This window comes from Anolis carolinensis, unplaced genomic scaffold (genome assembly GCF_035594765.1).
Source record: "Anolis carolinensis isolate JA03-04 unplaced genomic scaffold, rAnoCar3.1.pri scaffold_11, whole genome shotgun sequence".
NCBI classification, from domain to species: domain Eukaryota; kingdom Metazoa; phylum Chordata; class Lepidosauria; order Squamata; family Dactyloidae; genus Anolis; species Anolis carolinensis.
The window spans coordinates 12,700,052-12,720,531 of NW_026943822.1; the positions used below are offsets into that span (position 1 = coordinate 12,700,052).

Genomic DNA, 20,480 nt, shown 5'->3' on the forward strand with positions numbered 1-20,480 from the left:
GTGGGCGGGGCGTTTGGAACGCCGGCGCCGGCCAATGGGGTGACGGCGCGAGGCGGGAGGCGAGCGCTGATTGGCCGGGCAAAGAGGTCAGCCCCTGCCCGGTGACCCCGGGCGAAGAGAGAGACAGGAAGGAAGCAGAAGGAAGGAAGGGAGGAAGGAAGGAGGCAGCCGTGTCTTCTCTCCGGTCCATTTTCCTTCTTCCTCTTCTTCGCCTCTCGAAGGAGGGAGAGGGCGCGGCCTCGCAGGGAGGGAGACTGACAGGTAACGTCCAACGCGGAGGGAGGCGGGGCTTGGCGGCCCCTCGCCCAATGGCGGGAGGAGAAGGGCCCCGATCCGGGCCTCCCCAGGCCTGCTCCGACTTCTACTCCAGAATGGGATCGCTTCTCGGGTGAGGGAAGGAGGCCTCCCACCTCAGGGTTCGATCCCACTTATTGTTATTAGAATCATCATAGCTCATTAGGATCATCATCCACACAGCCCTGTATCTCAGAATATCAAAGCAAAAAATCCCACATTATCTGAGTGTGAACTCAGATAACCCAGTTCAAAGGAGATATTGTGGGATTTTCTGCCTTGGTATTCTGGGATATAGGGCTGTCTGGAAGGGCCCCCAGATGACCCCCACAGCCATAGAACCAACACCACACAGCCCTATATCCCAGAATATCAAGGCAGGAAATCCCACAATTTATTTATTATTTATTTACAGCATTTATATTCCGCCCTTCTCACCCCGAAGGGGACTCAGGGCGGATCACATTACACATATAGGCAAACATTCAATGCCTTTTAACATATAACAAAGACAAACAAACATAGGCTCCGAGCGGGGCTCGAACTCATGACCTCCTGGTCAGAGTGATTCATTGCAGTTAATTGCAGCAGCTGGCTTGCTCTCCCGCCTGCGCCACAGCCCGGGCCACAATATCTGCTTTGAACTGGAAGATATGCCAGTGTGGACTCAGATATTCCAGTGCCATATACAGTAGAGTCTCACTTATCCAACATAAACAGGCCAGCAGAACGTTGGGTAAGCGAATATGTTGGATAATAAAGAGGGATTAAGGAAAAGCCTATTAAACATCAAATTAGGTTATGATTTTACAAATTAAGCACCAAAACATCATGTTATACAACAAATTTGACAGAAAAAGTAGTTCAATACCCAGTAATGTTATGTTGTAATTACTGTATTTACGAATTTAGCACCAAAATATCATGATGTATTGAAAACATTGACTACAAAAATGTGTTGGATAATCCAGAATGTTGGATAAGTGAGTGTTGGATAGGTGAGACTCTACTGTAATTTCAGTTTAAAGCAGATAATGTGGGATTTTATCAGGCTGTGTGGAAGGGGCTCCAGAATATCAAGGCAGAAAATCAGTGTCGGTTTTGAACTGGAATATATGGCACTGTAGACTCAGGGCCCTTCAGGACAGGCCCTATATTCCAGAATCTGATCTCAGGTTTTCTGTTTATCCCAGACTATGTGGCAGTGTGGACTCACATAATCCACACTGTCTTGATATTCTGGGTTATATATGGCTATGTGGAAAGGACCATACAAAATCTTTGCCAGGGCAGCTCCTTTGTATGGTCTTTTTAAGGCCTTCCAGCTCCCATACTGTGAGATTTTCTGCCTTGATATTCTGGGTTATATGGCTGTGTGGAAGGGCCCTGAGTCTCCGTATGGAGAGAGAGAAAAAAACAATATTGTGGGTTATTGTGGGATTTTCTGTCTTGATATTCTGGGATATAAGACTGTGTGGAAGAGCCCCTAGTTCAATGTGGATTTTATACAGCTGTGTGGAACGGACCCCAGACAAGCTCTATATTCCAGGATCTGATCCCAGGCCTCTCCCACACAGTCATGTAGCCCAGAATATCAAAGCAGAAAATCCCACAATATCTGCTTTAAACTGGGTTAACTGAGTCCATGCTGTCATATATCCGAGTTCAAAACAGAAAATGTTGGATTTTATTCAGTGGTGTGCAAGGGGCCCAGAAGGGAGAAGCATGTTTTTTTTGCAGAAGCAGAATCAGTAACAGGACCAAGTGGTATAAAAAGGCCAGCCTTTTAGGAGAAGCAACAACACACTTGCAAAGTCCTTCTTGCCTACTCTGAAGGCAGTCCCTCCTCATTGGCAGGCTGATTCTAAAACCAGCACACGCTCCCGATCTTTCCTTGGTTGCCCCAATTCAGCAAGAGATGTTGCAAGGTATACTCACAGCAAGAAAGATCTGCCTCCTCTCTGCCCTGTCCCCTAAAAGAGAGACTGATCCCTACAGAGACAATGGTGTTTGGGTGAGGGTGAGAGTAAGAGTGCTTATGCCGTGGGGTACAACTGTGTGGGTGATTAAGGAGAATGGATGCATCAGACATTGGGCTTAGCAGTGTATTGATGAAAGAAGTGGGGGGGGGGGGGGTTGGGCCATCCAGCATCAGCCTGAAGGAGACACTTGGTTAGCCCAGTCCAACAGGGTCGCTGCAGCCAGAAGTTCTACCTTTGCTCTAACTGCACATTGTGAATGTCAGCCACTCACAAAGGTTCATCTCAGGCCTGGGCCAACGTTAACCCTCCCTCCAGGTGTTTTGGACTGCAACAGCCAGTAGGCTGTTAGGAATTGTGGGAGTTGCAGCCCAAAACACCTGGAGGGAGGGCCAAAGTTGGCCCAGGCCTAGGTAGGGGTGCCTTGGAATCCTTGGAAATCACATAATTTGTCCATCAGGCCACATTGTTCTCTGTGGATGGTTCCCCCATGGTCCCTCCCTTGCATTAATGGGAAGAAAGTGATAAAGCAAAATAATTAGTCACCCAACTTTCCTGCGGCCTTGTGCTTCGCTTTATGTTTTTCAGCATCCGTTCTCATCTGTAAAGTAAGGACATGGACAGCTGACTTTGGGCCAGGGCCCAGATCACACAAGAGAAAGATAGCGCTCGGATTCTGCTTGAACAGCCACCCTTCCTTTTTACAAAACCCCGAGTGTATTTCTTTTAATCTGCTTCTGTACATATACAGTTCTATACATTCTGGTATATTACGAAGAGAATTAGTCATCAATTTAGAGAGTTAGATTAAATTTGAGAAGTAGACTCAGATTCCCACTAAATTTTGGACTTTTCTGGATGACAGTTTTTCAACAGTACATACTACATAGAACATGTAATGTGGCCTTCATATCCATGGTGGATTGGTTTTCTGAACTTACCGTGGAAACGTAACATGGTAGAAAATAGTGAATGAATTGAAATTAATAACTTTCAGCAGAAGCACACAATGAAATTGTGTTTGAGGACCTAGAAAATGCCTAGAGATAATACTTGGCCCTCTAGCATTTCTAGATCATCCAGCAAAGTTTTATGGTCAATTTCCAACAAAAAGCATATCATAAAATTGTGCTGGATTGCTAAAAAAAATGCCTAGAGAGAACAGGGGTTTTTTTTTTGACACGGGTAAGTGAAACTGCTGGTACCAGGCCTACAAATACAGAATCAAATTGGTAAACTGCCTTGACCTCCTGGATGGAAGAGTGCAATGGATGTTAATGAATCAGACAAGAGGTAAAGAAATTATCTTGTTCCAAATGCAAAACTGGCTCTTCTGCTTGTCATTCCAGGCTCATGCTGCTGCAGAAGAAGTGTGCACATTTGGAATCCAAAATAAAAGTCAAGAGGCGAAGATATAATGAGAGAACCTCGTATACAGGTGATAGTCTGAAATTTCAGCTTGTTTTTATTATACAGATTCTGACAGTATGATAGAAAAATGTTGGTGGTTGCAGTTGGGATAGTGGTTTTTTTCTAAGCATGCTGCCAGGTAGAGTTAAAGGATTTGGATGGTCATATTGCATTAGGGACCTGAAATTGTTCATGTGAAGAAAGGTCTTGCAGACTGATGCCATACACATTTACTAATATTATTACTATTATTATTATTATCATCTCCCCAAAGGGGACACAAAGTGTCCCAACATAAAAACTTAAGTATTCAATTTACTAAGTAAACACTTCTGAATTTCATAAGATTCAGTGCAAGTACGTAGATACTTTGTGGCTTTGGTATATAAAGGTACTTTGTATATTTTCCAATTACTTTACTTGTAGTGGAAAGGGAAAGGCTGGCTTGGCTAAAAAGTATCCAGGTTAATCACTTGAGCATATCTTTGCATCTTAAAATTCATGAACTAGTCATTGGGTGCAGATGCCTGATGTTATGATCTCTTTAATATACAGTAGAGTCTCACTTATCCAACACTCGCTTATCCAACGTTCTGGATTATCCAACGGCTTTTTGTAATCAATGTTTTCAATAAATCGTGATATTTTGGTGCGAAATTCGTAAATACAGTCATTACTACATAGCATTACTGCGTATTGAACTACTTTTCCTGTCAAATTTGTTGTAAAACGTGATGTTTTGGTGCTTAATTTGTAAAATCATAACCTATTTTGATGTTTAATAGGCTTTTTCTTAATCTCTCCTCATTATCCAACATATTCGCTTATCCAACGTTCTGCCGGCCCGTTTATGTTGGATAAGTGAGACTCTACTGTACATATACAATTTTGGATCCAGTGTGTATTAACTCTGCTGATCTATTGTAACGAAAGAGCCAAATATTGTTTTTGTTCATGAAGGCTCAGTATGGTTTCAAGAGGCCCTTGGTATTACAAGAATTTGAAAATACATTGCTGGCAAAAGATTTACTAGGTAAACAGTGAAAGTAGAATGTATTTTCCTTAATGTTACTTGGTTTGAGTGACATTAGGTTCATTTTAAAAGTGTAATGTTTTAGTGTCAATATTTGTGCTTAAAACTAAAAAGTCAAATGTTTGCACTGTTTGTGTTGCAATGTTATGAAATCTTGGCCCTTTAGAAGAATATGTCTCCAAGTCTTCACATTTGTAGGATTGTCAAAGTTTGTATACATAAAATTATACACGGGATTTTGCATATGAATAAGGCCAGGTTCATGTAGCTAAAATGGAGCATTGCATCTATCGTCCAAAGGTCTGTAAATGTCAAAAGTATGAATCTTGAGATATAAGGAATGTATGGCCCGCCAAAATATTGTTGGATCTCAAATCCCATCAGCACTCACCATTGGCAGTGCTGGTTATATTGATGGGAATTGCAATGCAACAGCATCCGCAGAGCCCCAAGTTCCCCATTTCCAAATTATAGACCCCTTCCACACAGCTGTAGAAAATCCCACATTATCTGCTTTGAACTGGATTATATGGCAGTGTGGACTCAGATAACCCAGTTCAAAGCTGATATTCTCGATTATCTGCCTTGATATTCTGGGTTATATGGCTGTGTGGAAGGGCCCATAGGCATATTTCACTTTACAAAATTGTTGGCAGAGATGCTTTGTACAGTCTTTTTAAGGCCATCCAGTTCCCATTTTCCTTTTCGTAGCCTATCTAGTTGTAATTTGCCCCAATGCCGAGATTGGTAGGGTGGTGAAGAAAGCCAGGAAAAACAGATTTCATTGTTTGGTAATAAACAATGCAAGAGAGCCTTTGCTGGGAAAATTTAAGATTTTATTATTGTTGATCCTACTGGAACCAGATGTGCATTCCTACTTCAGGATAAGCAACATCAGCCTCCAGAATTCCTTGTTGATCATATGCGAACAGCAAAGCAGACATAACAAACGGGATAACAGATAAGCCTGCCTCGCCATCAGTCTTCAGGTTGTTTCAGAGATATCGATCTATAGATCTGGCCACCAGAATTGAAATTGTGTTCAGGGACATATCCACTTAGTTCATTGAAATATACTACTAGATTCTTATTGTCCTGTTCAGTTGAAAGGGAGTCTTTGTATGTAGAAACAAGAATCCAGGGCACCTTGTGCATACACTTTTTTGGGATCAATTTAAATAGCTGAAGGAAGATATTTCAATGTGTACATTCAGCCTTCCGTGAACTAAATATGCAAATTTTGATTTATACAATGCACAGATTATGGTATTCGTGGGTGCAGGGTATCCTAGAACCATTTTTACTGTCATTCTATATAATGGGACTTCAGCATCCACAGATTTTGATATCCTTTTGGGGGGGAGGTGTTCTTATAACCAATCCCCAGATGATACCAAGGGCCCACTTTATACGCCAATAGTATGTTTAGTGATTTCAGTCTTCATCTTGTTCACTAACATTTTGCTCGTTGTTGAAATGCAGCCACTTTCTGAATGTAATAGCACAAGTGCCATTCAGTATTCCATAGCAACGCTAAGCACAATGATCTAGTATTTTTCACTCCCCATCTTGTCTTTAGCTGAAATTTTTAAGTCAATAATCTTAAAAATGTATCTAAAAATGCTGCTTGATCATGACAGAAACGTATTTACATTAAAGGGTTCTAGAATATTTTAATATTTATAAGCAGGCTATTTATTGGGGGGGGGGGTGCAACATTGTATGCATTGTGACATCTGTTTTGTTGTAAAAAAAGAAACACAAAATTAATGCTCGACACAACCAGTTTATAGCACCTGTTTCTTAATTGTCTGTTTATGTGAATTACATGAATGAAACAAAAGGGGGTTATAGCTGTGCACAAACAGCAAGACATTTGGTAAAGAATTGTAGCTCAACAGAGAACATGCATTGCATGCAGACAGTTGTCGGTTCAATAGCTAGCATCAGCAAACAGTGCAGAAAGATTCTTGCCTGAAATTGTGGGGAGTGGTCACCCGCTAGACATAATTGTTTGAAATGCTGATACAGCACTATTTGTTGACAGTTTGCTTTTTAAAAAAATCTATGAGCAATTATAGACATCATGCTCTGTGAGAAGCAGAAGCACATTTTATAGTATGTGCTTTTCATTTTCTGAGGCTTAATGCTGGAAGCAATAGACAAGCATTGTTTCAAAGCCCTCCTATTTTAAAGGGGGTAAAATAAAAGTAAAAACAGACTGGAAAAGCAGACTACATCATATGCAAGGTAAAAGAAGGTAATTTTTTCTTGTTCCCAATAAGCATTGGCCAAATTAAAGTACTGTTAGGTCTCAGCATTCTTGCTGTAAAGTTCTATGGGGAACATAGTGTCCAAAATACAATGTTATTGGGAGATCTGGTTTGGGATATGTATAGAGATCGCCACTTATAAATCTCTTCATGGCACTAAGTGTCATCTTGTGACTTGAGTGTTAATAAGGCTATCAAGATGAACAAGGCTATTATTTTAAACCAAGGATACAATGTTGAAAATTCATGATATATAGAAGAAACGAGAGGAAGAATGTTTCTTACCCAGGTAGCTTTTGAGCTCTTGTCATATTTTGGCAGGGCATAATGAACGGGCCATTGTTCAGCTGCCATTTGTAAACAGAGAACATGTTTAGGAGTCTTGAGGCACAAACATTGTTGGGAATGAGAATAAGAGCCCAGGTTCTGTTTACCCTTTTAAATTGTCTTGTCTTCCTTGGTTTTGGACAATCCTATCCTACATCATGGCTTTTCACCAAACAACATCTCTGTAAGCCCTGCCTCCATAACTCAGATTAGTTTTTAATCAGACACTTGATACTTGCTGTATTTGTGTCATTTGTGACTGAATTAACATGTGTTCTTTGTTTTGTTTTGTTTTTTTCCTGTTTTTGCTTTGGTTTAGCAAGACTGCATTCTTCATTTCAAGAAGAGACTGTTTGCTTGACATGTTATACCCGTGAACAGGGTTATGTATAATGAAGATGGAAACCAAGACTTACAAAAAGTGACCTCTGCCTATAAGGTATATTTTCCTCAATTGATGGAATATATTTGTCCCCTTTCTTGGATAATGCTCTCTTCCCTCTTTTTGGAGTTGTGAAGGTGGAAGGCATTCAGGACTTACTTATTTAGTGGTTCGTCCAGAGCTAGTGTTGGGCATAGATGTCTTGGAGTATAAAGAAAATCATAAGAAAATAGCACTGATTTTTACCCAATCTCTGCTCACATGATAAAAAAAATACCTTCGAGTTATTAAGCTTAAAAAAACTATTTTTCTGGAGAAATTTTAAAAGGTTTAAACATTAAATATTAAGGCACCAAATGATGCTAGCTCTCCTTCCTAGCTATCACTGCACTGGATATGGAGAGCCAGGGACACACACGTTCTCTGTATATATTATAAATATTTCTTTAAAACTTCTGGTTTTTAAAATCATTTCCCACAAATGTTAGCTTTTCTCCTACTTATTGTATTGAAGGGGAAAGATCCAGCCCCATCCTACTTTATTTTATATATTTGGAACATATGAGAAGTAAACTGCCTGTACTCTGATAGGATTCAAATTCATGCATTGCATATATTGAAAAATGAGAAACTCAAAATGATCTAATTGGTTGGATGGTCTTTGGCTGGCATCCTATTGGTGACTTATGCAAACATATTTGAAAGTTACTACTTTCTTGTTTGTTATGAAGTCATTACCTCCCTCCTGCGACAATTAGAAATTGTTCCTCCTGTGAGCCTCCCCCTCCAGTGCATGTACTGCTGAAAACAGCATTCCTCCCTTGGCATCAGCATTGAGCTTTGAACAGTATCATTTAAAATGAGGTACATTTCTGTTTCAGTGTTTTATTTTGAGCTCTTCCTTTACATCAAATGAGACGTTTGAGACAACAGTTTGAAAAGCTCAATTATTGCTGCAGTTTGGCCTTGAAGCTTTTATAAGGATAGAATCTTATCTGTTTTGAGCTTTATCAACAACTAGCTTAGCTACCAAGTGATGCCGGGGTTAGGGATTTTGTAATGCTTTTTATTAGAAATAGTCATTGTTTGGTTTTGGATTTCACAAATGGCTTCATTAAAAAATTCATAGCAATGTGGATAGATTATAACTACCGTGATCCCTCTCCAACCCCGCATGTATTTTGTGTTGGTCATGAGCAGTTGTATGCCAAGTTTGGTCCAGATTAGTTGTTGGCGGGAATCAGGACTATCTGGATGTGGGAGCCATCTTGGAAATTGCATACAAATATAGCTAGATAGATACAAACATACAAACATATTTTCAGTTTTATTATAGATAATGTAGAAATAATACAGAGATAATATATAGATATTATAGACACATTATAGATACAGATAATATACATATAGATAGATAATATAATAAAATATATTATATTAAATATATATAGTTACATGGATTATAGATATAGATTATCAATAGGAGATAAAACTAATTATGATGCTACAGAACTTATATTTGTCTTAACTGACATGTCAGTTAAAGAATTCATGGTTGGGATCTGGAAACTCCTCATATCTTGTTGCTCCTTTAAATGTCCTTCAGCTTTCACAAATGATTTTTGGTGGTCCAGAATAATAACTTAGGTAGAGCTCTATGGGATCATTCCCATATCTCTGTTTGCAGTTCTCATAGCTGGACTTTGAGAGTTGGGCTTTTTTGTTATCTCCCCCTCTTTCTAATTTGTATTTCATCAGTTTAAGGTGACCTGTGAGACTTCATGATCCTTCTTTAGGAGGCAGATTCTGAAAGGATGTTACATCACCACTGCCGGAGGAACCCTGAGCTACAGGAAGAGCTGCAGATTCAGGCTGCGGTGGCTGCTGGGGATGTCCATACTGTCCGCAAGATGTTAGAGCAGGGCTATTCCCCAAATGGTCGAGATGCCAACGGATGGACCTTGCTTCACTTTTCAGCAGCGAGAGGGAAAGAAAGATGTGTTCGTGTGTTCCTCGAACATGGAGGTTAGTCCACTTAGAGGGAACTTATGGCTGTCTGGACAAACATGGAAAGCTTTTTTATGTTTCAAGTCTTCTCTTCGATTTCCTTTTCCTTTTATTGTGACAGCGTCTCTTTTGCAGTTGGCTCCAGACAATTATCTTGTAAATTGGGAACTCAATTTTCTCTTCTTCAAAGCCTGGGGAATAGTTAAAAACAAATCAGAGTAAGCATGTTATGCAGTTTTAAAGTCCAACACAGGGTGGCATCCTTTTGATAAATACTGAATTTCTTAAATTCTAATACACACTTTTTCCCTATATAAACATCTCTAACAATGGGGGGTATCTTAGAATTGCAGGTGTGTCTTACGTATCTTGGTGGTGGTAATGAAATTAGGGTGTGCCTTACAATCAATGGCATTTTACAATGAAAGAAATACAGTATTTCTAAATGTGAGGATCAAGTGATTTCAGAAGACTTTGCTACAGAGGCTATAGAACTGTTTGTGTTCAAGTCCCATGTGTGTGCCATGAATTAAGGCAGTGGTTCTCAACCTGGGATCCCCAGATGTTTTTTGGCCTATAACTCCCAGAAATCTCAGCCAGTTTACCAGCTGTTATGATTTCTAGGAATTGAAGGCCAAAAACATCTGGGGACTCCAGGTTGAGAACCACTGAATTAAGGGTAAAAGAAATATTTGCAGTTTACTAATTTCCAGGTTGAAAATTGGTTTTCCTAAAAGTTGTGAAACCCAAGTGGTATAAATTACAAAATTGCAAGGATTTTGCACAAATTTTGTCCAGTATTTCCAGATCTTATAGGTAGTTGTGTGTATGAGAGATAGAGGGAATGAAAGAGAGAGGGAGACAGAGAGAGGCTGTTAGTTCCTGTGCACAAAGCAACAAACAATCTTGTACAGAATTGATTATTTCTCTGTGTGTGCAGGATTGCTTTATCAAGCATATAAAGGAGAAAAATATCTTTTAAAAATTGAACTTGCCTTATAAAGCAAATCAAAGGGAGTAAGATTTTTTTTTATTTTGCATGCTTGAGAGAAGAAGTAACGGCACCTCTCTTTTGGATCCTAAGTGGTTCTTCTGTTTAATAAGCAAAATATACTATTGGCCTGTTGGAGAAAAACAGCGTGAAGTATTCAGAAATAAGGTACATAATGAGTTCTTGGGTATTCTGGAGTTTTTGCCGCAACAAGCAAAGTTCTTGTGCAGTAGTAACAGTACAGTTACCCTTCCTATAGCATTAGCTATCATATATGAGAACTGACTTTTAAAAGTTCCCTTGAACTGAATTTGACCAGAAGATGGCAGTGAAGTGCTTGCAGACCAGATCTAGATATGTGAATTCTGGTGCCTGATACTAGTCTTGCACTGTTTTCTGCATGTGCAAGTATTGATAGCTTATATGTAGTGTATGTTCAGGGACTATGTTTTACTCTGACATCTGTGAAAAAATCCTGTATAAGACACAGGAGCTCTGGGGTTTGTACTTAGATCACATAAAATTGTGATAGCCACATGTCACTATAATTGCACACCAGAAGTCAGTAGTGCTAAGCTGTGTTTTCAAATATCATTCCTCAGTAAAAAGTTGGAAAATTTCTAGCACCTATGGCAGTATTTTTTATGGTTCCTATACAGTGATTTAATATTAGATAAATACTGGACAGTCCACATCTAATAACATGTTTTTGTCTTCTAGAGTTTGGTGGGTAATATAATATGCTGCTCAGAATTTGATAGACAACAGTTTAAATGTTTTCTATTTTCTTTTAAAAAAGGGGGGAGCTTTGTTTAAGAAATGCCAAATAGATAATATTCTGCGTTTACATAATCATGTTCTCTATGTGAAGGCTAACTATTACAAAATGTTCTGTTTTTAGTGCAAAAATGAGATGATTCCTCACATTTTCAAACATTTGAAGATGCTCATCCAATTTTAAAGTAGGCAGTTATTGGTGGGTTTTGTTCAAACAGCTTTATCAAGTTGCAGATCAACCAGTAAACATATATATTTCTAATAGGGTTGCAGCATTTCAGCAGCTGTTATGCTGTCATCATTGCATTGCTGTTTATGTAATATAAATAGATTAATATCTGTTTCTCCCAGTGATAATTGTATAATGTTATTGAATTGCTCACTAAAGAATGCAAGTATAGTACTTAAAAATGGTCTGATAACTGTTTGGTTTAATAGAGCAGGTTACTTTTGTTGATCATATTGTCCTAATGTTTTATATATATGTTAGATGACTGGCTAAAGAAATAAAATCTGTATAGGAAGCTTTAAAGTGAGACAACCACAATATAATGTGGGAACTGAATATCAGGGACAGAATACTATAGGAAGAATGTGCGATTATGGAACATTAATTCTTTCGCTTTAGTATTTTGATGAATTCTAGATTTTTTCCTAGGATCTTAAGTAGGTTTCACCTGTCCTTGATATTACCTAATCAGCTCTTCCTTTTGCACCAGATTGTCTTCAGTTTTGTATTTGTCAATTGATTCATTTTAAAGAATCTGCAAATTGTACACCCAGGTAGATTGAGTGTATGTCTAGACAGTCATATTTCTCTCTACAAGATTTTCCCTCCCTCTTAATTTTTGAAAATTCATCCATATGTCTCGGAGCCTATGTGTAAATCCAAGTAAATTTAAATATTGGTTGGAGTTTGTTAGGCTTCACTTTATCTCTGTTGAGTGGTGTGAATTGTGATCTCAATTCAGAGTTTCTGGCCATAGTTTATAGCAAGATACTTTTTCTGGTTTAGCTACAAAAATGGCAACAGTCTATTCTATATTGTTCCTCCTGGAGAGCAAATGTAATACTATGGTTCCCATGCAGACATAAATGCTATTATATATTAAGGGTCTGTTCCACCATAGTAATGTTCAGCCTGTAATTTCACTTTAACATCACAAATGTGGCACTTTAAAAATCTTACATTACTGTTGCAAATACCTTATTGATTATATATGCAGATAACATTAATACAGATGTTCAGTATTGAATGGCAGGCACCCTGTCAGTTAAGCCTGAGCAAAACTCTTCTTGAGAAAGGGTTTTTATATATAATATAGAGGTATGCAAGGAGAATAGAAAATTTATACATCTGGCTGCTGTTTTAAAACTCTGAATCCAGACTTCTATTGGAGATGAGGGAGAGACCTGTGCTATCATTTGCTTGCTGGAATTTTGACATTTTGCCATATTTTCTTTCCTCATAATTGGATGTTTACATTCTTGTGAAATCTGGATGTTTTGTGAAACGGCAAACCCAGATTATTTTCATTTTACAGAAAACAATTTTTTTATCGAGACGATCTGAAATAACATATAGCTTTACATGCTTTGGAAATGCTGCGGACCACAGAGAGCTTTCTTTACCTTATACAGTATTGCCCCCCCCTTTCAAAACAAGCGCATCTTGCCAGACCACAATACATCCGCATCTTGGGCCAGCAGATGTTGCAACACATGCTTCTCTTTAAGGCCAAGAAGCACAAGGGAAAACAAAACACTGAAAGAAGCATGACATTTTAGCGCTGGAGGGAACTGGGGTAGGTAGAAATGTCTTGAGCAGTTGGATATAAGGTGTGCTGCGGATGTCGAGAAACTGGACAGTGTGTGTTATAAATCCCCCTTTTTTGTTTGATTTGGAAGCACAGGATGAATGGACTTGAAAGCATTACTTCTATCTAGAGTTCAAAGCATTTGTTAATAAATTAGTTTCTTACTAAACAAATGTTACCAGCTTTTAATTGGTAGTGTTTCATGTGGAAGAATTGTCTGGCTTACCTTTCGATTGAAATGTTGAAACATAACATCATACAAAGCATTGAAGACTTTTCCCAGCAGTGAATTACTAGGCACTGAAGGGGAAGTTATTTAAAATACAATGGATGCCAAAAGATACAGTATTTCTTCCTAGTTTGTTTTCAACTTCTGCAATTGCATTCATTGTATTTTATGCAATACTTTTGACACAAAATAATAATAACTTCCGCAATAAAGTGATACTTAGTCACTGTGCTGAAACTTTGTAATGGCAAAGGTGTAAACAGAGATTCTAATTGAGTAATCATTTCAAACAGAAAGGTCAGCTACCCATACTTTATGTCCAATGCACAAGATTTTTTTTCTATCAAAAAGGTTCCATATTAAGTAATGAGTGCTCTGTTGGGGGAAGCATTTGCTGCAACACTTTCTTAGACATTTTAGCACTTTATCATCATTATTTTTTTTTCATCCTTAATGACTATTAACTCCTTCCACTTTTTTCACAAACTTCAGCTGACCCTACGGTGAAAGACTTAATCGGTGGCTTCACTGCTCTACATTATGCAGCCATGCATGGGCGGGCCCGGATTGCGCGCCTGATGCTGGAGTCGGACTACCGCGCCGATATCATCAATGCCAAGAGCAATGATGGCTGGACTCCCCTCCATGTGGCCGCTCATTATGGCCGAGACTCGTTTGTCCGACTCTTGCTGGAGTTTAAAGCCGAAGTCGACCCTCTCAGCGACAAAGGTACCACGCCGCTTCAGCTGGCCATTATCCGCGAAAGGTCCAGCTGTGTCAAAATCCTCCTGGACCACAATGCCAACATTGACATTCAGAATGGCTTCCTGTTACGCTACGCTGTGATCAAAAGCAATCACTCTTACTGCCGGATGTTCCTTCAGAGAGGCGCGGATACAAACTTGGGGCGCTTGGAAGACGGACAGACACCTTTGCACTTATCTGCTCTTAGGGATGATGTGCTGTGTGCACAGATGTTATACAATTATGGTGCAGACACTAACACAAGGAACTATGAAGGACAGACTCCACTGGCAGTTTCAATAAGCATTTCGGGAAATAGCCGGCCTTGTTTGGATTTCCTACAGGAAGTAACAAGTATGTATACTAGAAATTTTTGCTCAGAATTCTTCAATGTTTTGGGGGGCCTGTTTGTAATATTTTGGGTGCAGTTCAGACTTATAATGCACATACAGTTCATAGGACACTCTGGGAGAGGGAGCGAGGTGAGAACAGTTTTACTGCTTCCTCTTTCCCTCTGCAGACCTATTACTACCTTCTAGAAGAGAATCTGAATAATAATAATAACAACAATATAATACTAATATAATAAAAAATCCACCATTCTTCAGCAAGATCCTCTGCTAGATCTGGGCCTAAATCAATTGTTATTTCCAAGTAGAATAATCCCATTGCATCAATGGGAACTTGTTGAGTTGATACTTAATGTAAGTTCCACTAATTCACTGGATTATCACCACTTGAAAGTAACAAATACATTTCATAGAATCATACATTTGGAATGACGTCTGATCCATCTTCCTCCCATGTAGAAGTACACAATCTAAGCACTCCTGACAGATAGCCACCCAGACTCCTCCACATTCTGAGGCAGTTTAATTCCGTCTAACAGCTCTCATTATCAGGAAGCTTTCCCCAATGTTTAGGTGGAATGTCTTTTTCAGCATCTTGCTCTCTCTCCCAGTCTCTGAGGCATCAGAAATCCAATTTGCTCCATCTTCACTATGACATCTTTCCAAATATTTAAATATGGCTTTCATGTTACTTCTTAATCTTTCCTTCTCCAGGTTGATGTTCTGACTAGGACATGGTTTTCAGACCTTTGCCTATTTTGGTCACCCTCCTTTGACAAGGAAATACCTCTTAATTTACTTGATAAATGCTTTTGCTTCTTCTTAGTTTATCCTATGCCATTACATTGGTATAGTTGATATCAGTGAAGTTAAAAATGCAATGGAAGATACATTGAAGAAAGTAGAACCCAGTTTTCCTGGAAACAAGAGTTTATTACATCAGTCAGTTGGGATGCCATGTTGACAAAGGTGGGGCATTCTCTAAAAAGATGTAAACCCATCTGTGTGCAACTTCAGACTTCCCTCCCATTTCTCTAGATATGACTCTGAACATGACTTGTGCCTCCCAAAAAATGTTTGACACCAGGGGCCTGTCCGTTTAATTATTTGTAAGCTTCTCTTGGGGCCTTTTGGGTTGAAAGGTGAAGCATAAATATTTTCCAAGACTGAGAGGGCTTTTTAGTCTCCATAATACAAAAGCACAGCATAAAGATGTGGTCTTTGTAATCCACAGCAATAGTAGTGGCATTCAATTTTACACTAACCCCTTTATGATGCCATCATGTTGCAGAATTATGAGATTGTTAGCATTAGTGGCATACACAATCCTCTTTTCTTGAGGGAGCTTCCCCTGATTGAGCGGGACTGCTTTCCAAACTGGATGCTTCAATTAGTTTACTCGACCAATATGGAACTATAGGGACCCTGTTGACGACAATGCAAAACAAGATATTGTCTTGTTAAGATATGGGTTGTATTGATTATAGTTGTGTCCATTATTGAAAGAGATCTGTAGACTAAAAACGTTTCAAAACACTCTGTAATCACACACAGCAGAAGGAATCCTAACTTTCTTGCTAAAACCTGAAAGCGTGTGTGTGGTGCTGTGACTTTCTCCTCTCTGCAGTAAACTGAACCCTTTGAAATGGAGAACTTCATGAAATGTAATTCTGTGATCTATTGCTAGATTTACCTGAGGCTGTAAGGAAACTGTATCCTCAGTATCTTTTCTATGTGTGGAAAAATAAGTGAATTTTTTTTTAAAAAACGCTTTCTAAAGGGTTTAGTTTTAACGGCAAGTGCAAAGTGTAGTGTGACTTCCACTTTTGGTGAGCATGAAGCTGTTCTATTTTGAATTAGATCCTGTGGGTTTTTTTTAAATAGAACAAGTATTACTGAATCAGCAGATACTGTAGACCTCTCATGAAATACCAGCGTTCTTTTCTCAGTTAGCTTACTTTCAAAGGCCCGTTTTAAAACCAGTAGCCCACCCTCTTCTCATAAAAGGCTTTCATGTATGTTGGAGATGGATCAGACACCTTTGGAATGGTGACAAGTGGGGTGGGCTTTTGTGTTTGTTGGAGATGGATCAGATGCTTTCAGAAGTGACATCCCAGCTTCTCTTGGGCACCGAAAATGGGCAGCTAGGCTTTCAGTATGTTATGTAGTATCTTGGGGTGGGTGACTGCTAGTCAAAGCAAAACCCTCCAGCTATCATATTCCACCCACATTTTCAAAGCACGCAGGTTTGCCTGAAGGACATAACTGGGCTTTTTGTTCAGGTTGGCTCTTTGATATCTCTGTAATGTTTTGTGTGTTTATCCCTTGACAATCCTTTATTCCTCCCTGCATTCCAAAGTGCCCTATTTAAAGGTTGGGCCACCTCTCCAGGAATTGTGACCCAGTATAAAAGTTACATGTTCAGATATACAAAATCATCATTATTGAGTTATATGCCACTTTTTTCTCTTAATTAGACTCAAAGCGCTGAACAATGCTTTAAAAAAAGGTACTGCATATAATTACAACCTCAAGACTGTGAACACTAACATAGAATTAAATCCGGAGCTATCTAAAAATGAATATTTAAAGCCATCCACACGGCAGCCTTTGAACAGACTCAAGCAGTAGCATTTACTTTACCCTTGTAAATAAATTGACTGTAATTGTAGCATCTAATAATTAGAAAGATTAAATCAATAGAATTATTAAATATTATATTTTAATAAATAGAATAATAATGGTAAAACCGATGAGGAAGATTTTTACTCTAAATAGTTGTTATTTAATCACTTATTATTATTATTATTATTATTATTATTAAGTTTTTGGAGCCCCTGGTGGCGTAGTGGGTTAAAGACTTAAAGGTTGGGTTGCTGACCTGAAGGCTGCCATGTTCGAATCCAACATGGGGAGAGCGCGGATGAGCTCCTTCTATCAGCTCCAGCTCCATGTGAGGACATGAGAGAAGCCTCCCACAAGGATGGTAAAAACATCAAACATCCGGGCGTTCCCTGGGCAATGTCCTTGCAGACGGCCAATTCTCTCACACCAGAAGTGACTTGCAGTTTCTCAAGTCGCTCCTGACATAAAAAAAGTTTATTACAAAGTATCCAGAGAGTAGACTGTTGCTCAAATAGCAAAGCAAACGGAGATGTCAACAGAAAAGAGTTTTGTGAAAACTGTTGGTATTTCAGGAGTGTTAACAGTAGTTCTGGTTGCTTATATTATAACTTATACATTATGGGATTTTTTCTCCAAACATTGAGAAACTTTCATGGCTGACGTTAAAACGCGTAGCAAGCTAGAAGTTACTTTTAGCTTTGGCCAAGGCACTGATACAAAGTAGAGGTTGAGTCTGATTCCCAAATGCTAATGTCTCTCCCACAACAGGATTTTCAGATGCAGTCCTTTTATCCAAGAATTGTCATCCATGCACCAACGTGTATCATTTTTCACACACGTCCTCTATTTGAACATGAATTCACACTCTTCTCCCTCTTCCTAAGAGGTTACCAAGTGCTGAAAGAAATATTTATTTTTGATCCATGTGCCCTAGATTTTGTTCTCAGCATACATTTGTAGCTTTGGAAAGAACCCGGTGTCAGCTGCTTAGTTCGTCTCTCTATTTATTGGTCATTGCGGAAAAGAAGGCATATTTTTCCCATGCAAGGGACTGTTTTTGAAACAGCTTTGGTTCTAAACCAAGAGCTTTCCATTGGTGTTTATGGTAACTGGAAGGTAACTATAATTGTGTGAATGGGACATTTTACCTCCTTTCCCCAATACAGCGCTACGTATCATTAGCCAGCATGATCAATTCTTTTAGAGATCGAAGAGCCACATGTGTTCCCACCCTTGCTTTACATCCAAACAGTTTTTTCTTCCAAAATAGAGATAAAACTGCTTTGATTTCAGGTATCATTTCATCTGATCACTAGCAGAAAGACATTTCTCTCATTTGCTTAAATATTTTCCTAGGAATCTTCTAAAAGAAGCCCTAGGAACTATCTTTATGTATATATTTTTTAAAATAGATTATGTAGATTATTTGAATTTTCTGCAACTTCAGATCTTTCTGATTTTTTAAAAAGTTACTGCTTCCAGAGCCTTTTACAGAGTGGTTCAAATAACACTATGTAACAAAATTTGACAAAAACAAAAATGTATGTTACGGTTAAATACTAGCTTGGTAGCAATGAGCCAAGTTGACTGGAATTTTCTTGAGTAGAGTGCTGTTATATCATAAGCCACAAGAATATTGTAAGGATTGCAAGAGGTAGTTTTTCCTGGTAAGTGGAAAAATTACATTTCAGTAAGTCATTTTATGCAGTTAAAAAGATGATGATTTTTACCAAATAGCAATCAAATCAGGTTATAATAGAGTAGAGAAACTGCATGTATATGAAAGTATATAATTACTTTGGTGCTCTAAACGATTCCCATATTATAGCTGTAGTTCAGTTTACCTTTGCACAATGGTGTCTTTTTGCAGGTTACTTAACACTGTTGTGTTTCCATGGCGAGACTATAGCGAATCTAAACAAACATAGTCATGTTGGTCCATGAACAAAACAAAACAAACAAATAGAAACCCACAAGCAGGCAATACCTTTATTAGGACAAACTCAACATCCACAAAAATGTGCATACATTTACAGTCTCCAAAATCGATACTTCTGTGCTGTGCTTCTTCTGCAGCCTTTGTTTTCAGCCTAAACCGAAAACCAACTTTACAAATTGCAGCAAAGTCTTTTCCTGCTCGAAATGAAGACCCGTCCTTGCTTTGGTATCTCTTCTGTGTTTTGTTGCATGTCAGCCAATAGCACTCCCACTCAGAATTGCATCTTAGTACAGATTTTAAGAGCTCACTTCCTGGCCACCGTATCTGGCCAAATTATTGGACTCCTCTGCCTTTCTTCTTCCCACCTGCTCCTTAATCTCTTCCCAGCCCTTTTTTAGTCATCTGATGGAGAGTTCTGGGAAACTCAGAAATTACACTCATGTAGTACTTTAGTAGCTCCTAATGTGCTTACTTAATTTGGTTTTGGTTGGTTTTGGAGCAGATGTGTTGATGACATTTTTGCGCTGCCTAAAACCTTTGAAGAGTTTTAAGAAAGTAACCCTTTAAGTCTGGGACACTTTGCCTTTGCTTACTTACTAAACTCCTTGTCATCTTAGGTATTCCATTGCTATCAAACTAAGATAATGGCCAGAGGCAGGGCCTTAAAACGTTTTGTCCCAAGCTGTTATTTTCTCTAAGCAAGTCCATCTCTTGTAGCTGATCTTATCATGGATACCGTGTTTCCCCGAAAATAAGACAGTGTCTTATATTAATTTTTGCTCTCAAAGATGCTCTAGGTCTTATTTTCAGGGGATGTCTTATTTCTCCATGAAGAAGAATTCACATTTATTGTTGAACAAAAAAAATGAACATTTATTATATACTGTACAGTAGTTGTCATTACAAACCAGCATAACCAGACAAACTGTGAATCAAGAATTTCTTGTTACTACCAATATTTCCATGTACAACACTATGTACTGATCCTGCATGCTCTGGTGTTCTGTTCGATGGGCATGCTTCCAAACAAAAACTTTGCTAGGTCTTACTTTCGGGGGAGACCTTATATTTAGCAATTCAGCAAAACCTCTACTAGATCTTATTTTCTGGGGATGTCTTATTTTAGGGAAAACAGGGTAGATCTCAAGGTTCATTTCTCATTGAATTGCATGCTTCAAAAATGGCTGGGATCAATAGGATTCCAGAATGCATTTTACTCAAATGCACTGTATTGCATTGCTGACCACTCTCCCTCTGCCAAAGGACTTGTCCATTTTTTCTTAGTAATAGATCATTGGGCATG

General features: G+C 38.8%; 1 protein-coding gene across 4 annotated transcripts in view; it reads left to right on the forward strand.

Annotated features, from left to right (window-relative positions):
- The first annotated feature begins 103 nt into the window (after positions 1-103).
- Positions 104-20,480, forward strand: part of asb7 (ankyrin repeat and SOCS box containing 7) — a 31,920-nt gene continuing 11,543 nt past the window's right edge. The window contains exons 1-5 of one of the 4 annotated variants that reach the window (XM_062963506.1): positions 104-261; positions 3,623-3,711; positions 7,636-7,755; positions 9,457-9,723; positions 14,012-14,617. In XM_062963506.1, the coding sequence (XP_062819576.1) occupies positions 9,513-9,723; positions 14,012-14,617 (817 nt within the window). In that variant the 5' untranslated portion in view covers positions 104-261; positions 3,623-3,711; positions 7,636-7,755; positions 9,457-9,512. The remainder of the gene's footprint in view (positions 262-3,622; positions 3,712-7,635; positions 7,756-9,456; positions 9,724-14,011; positions 14,618-20,480) is intronic. The other 3 variants (XM_016996917.2, XM_008119343.3, XM_003226489.4) reach the window with 3 other exon arrangements.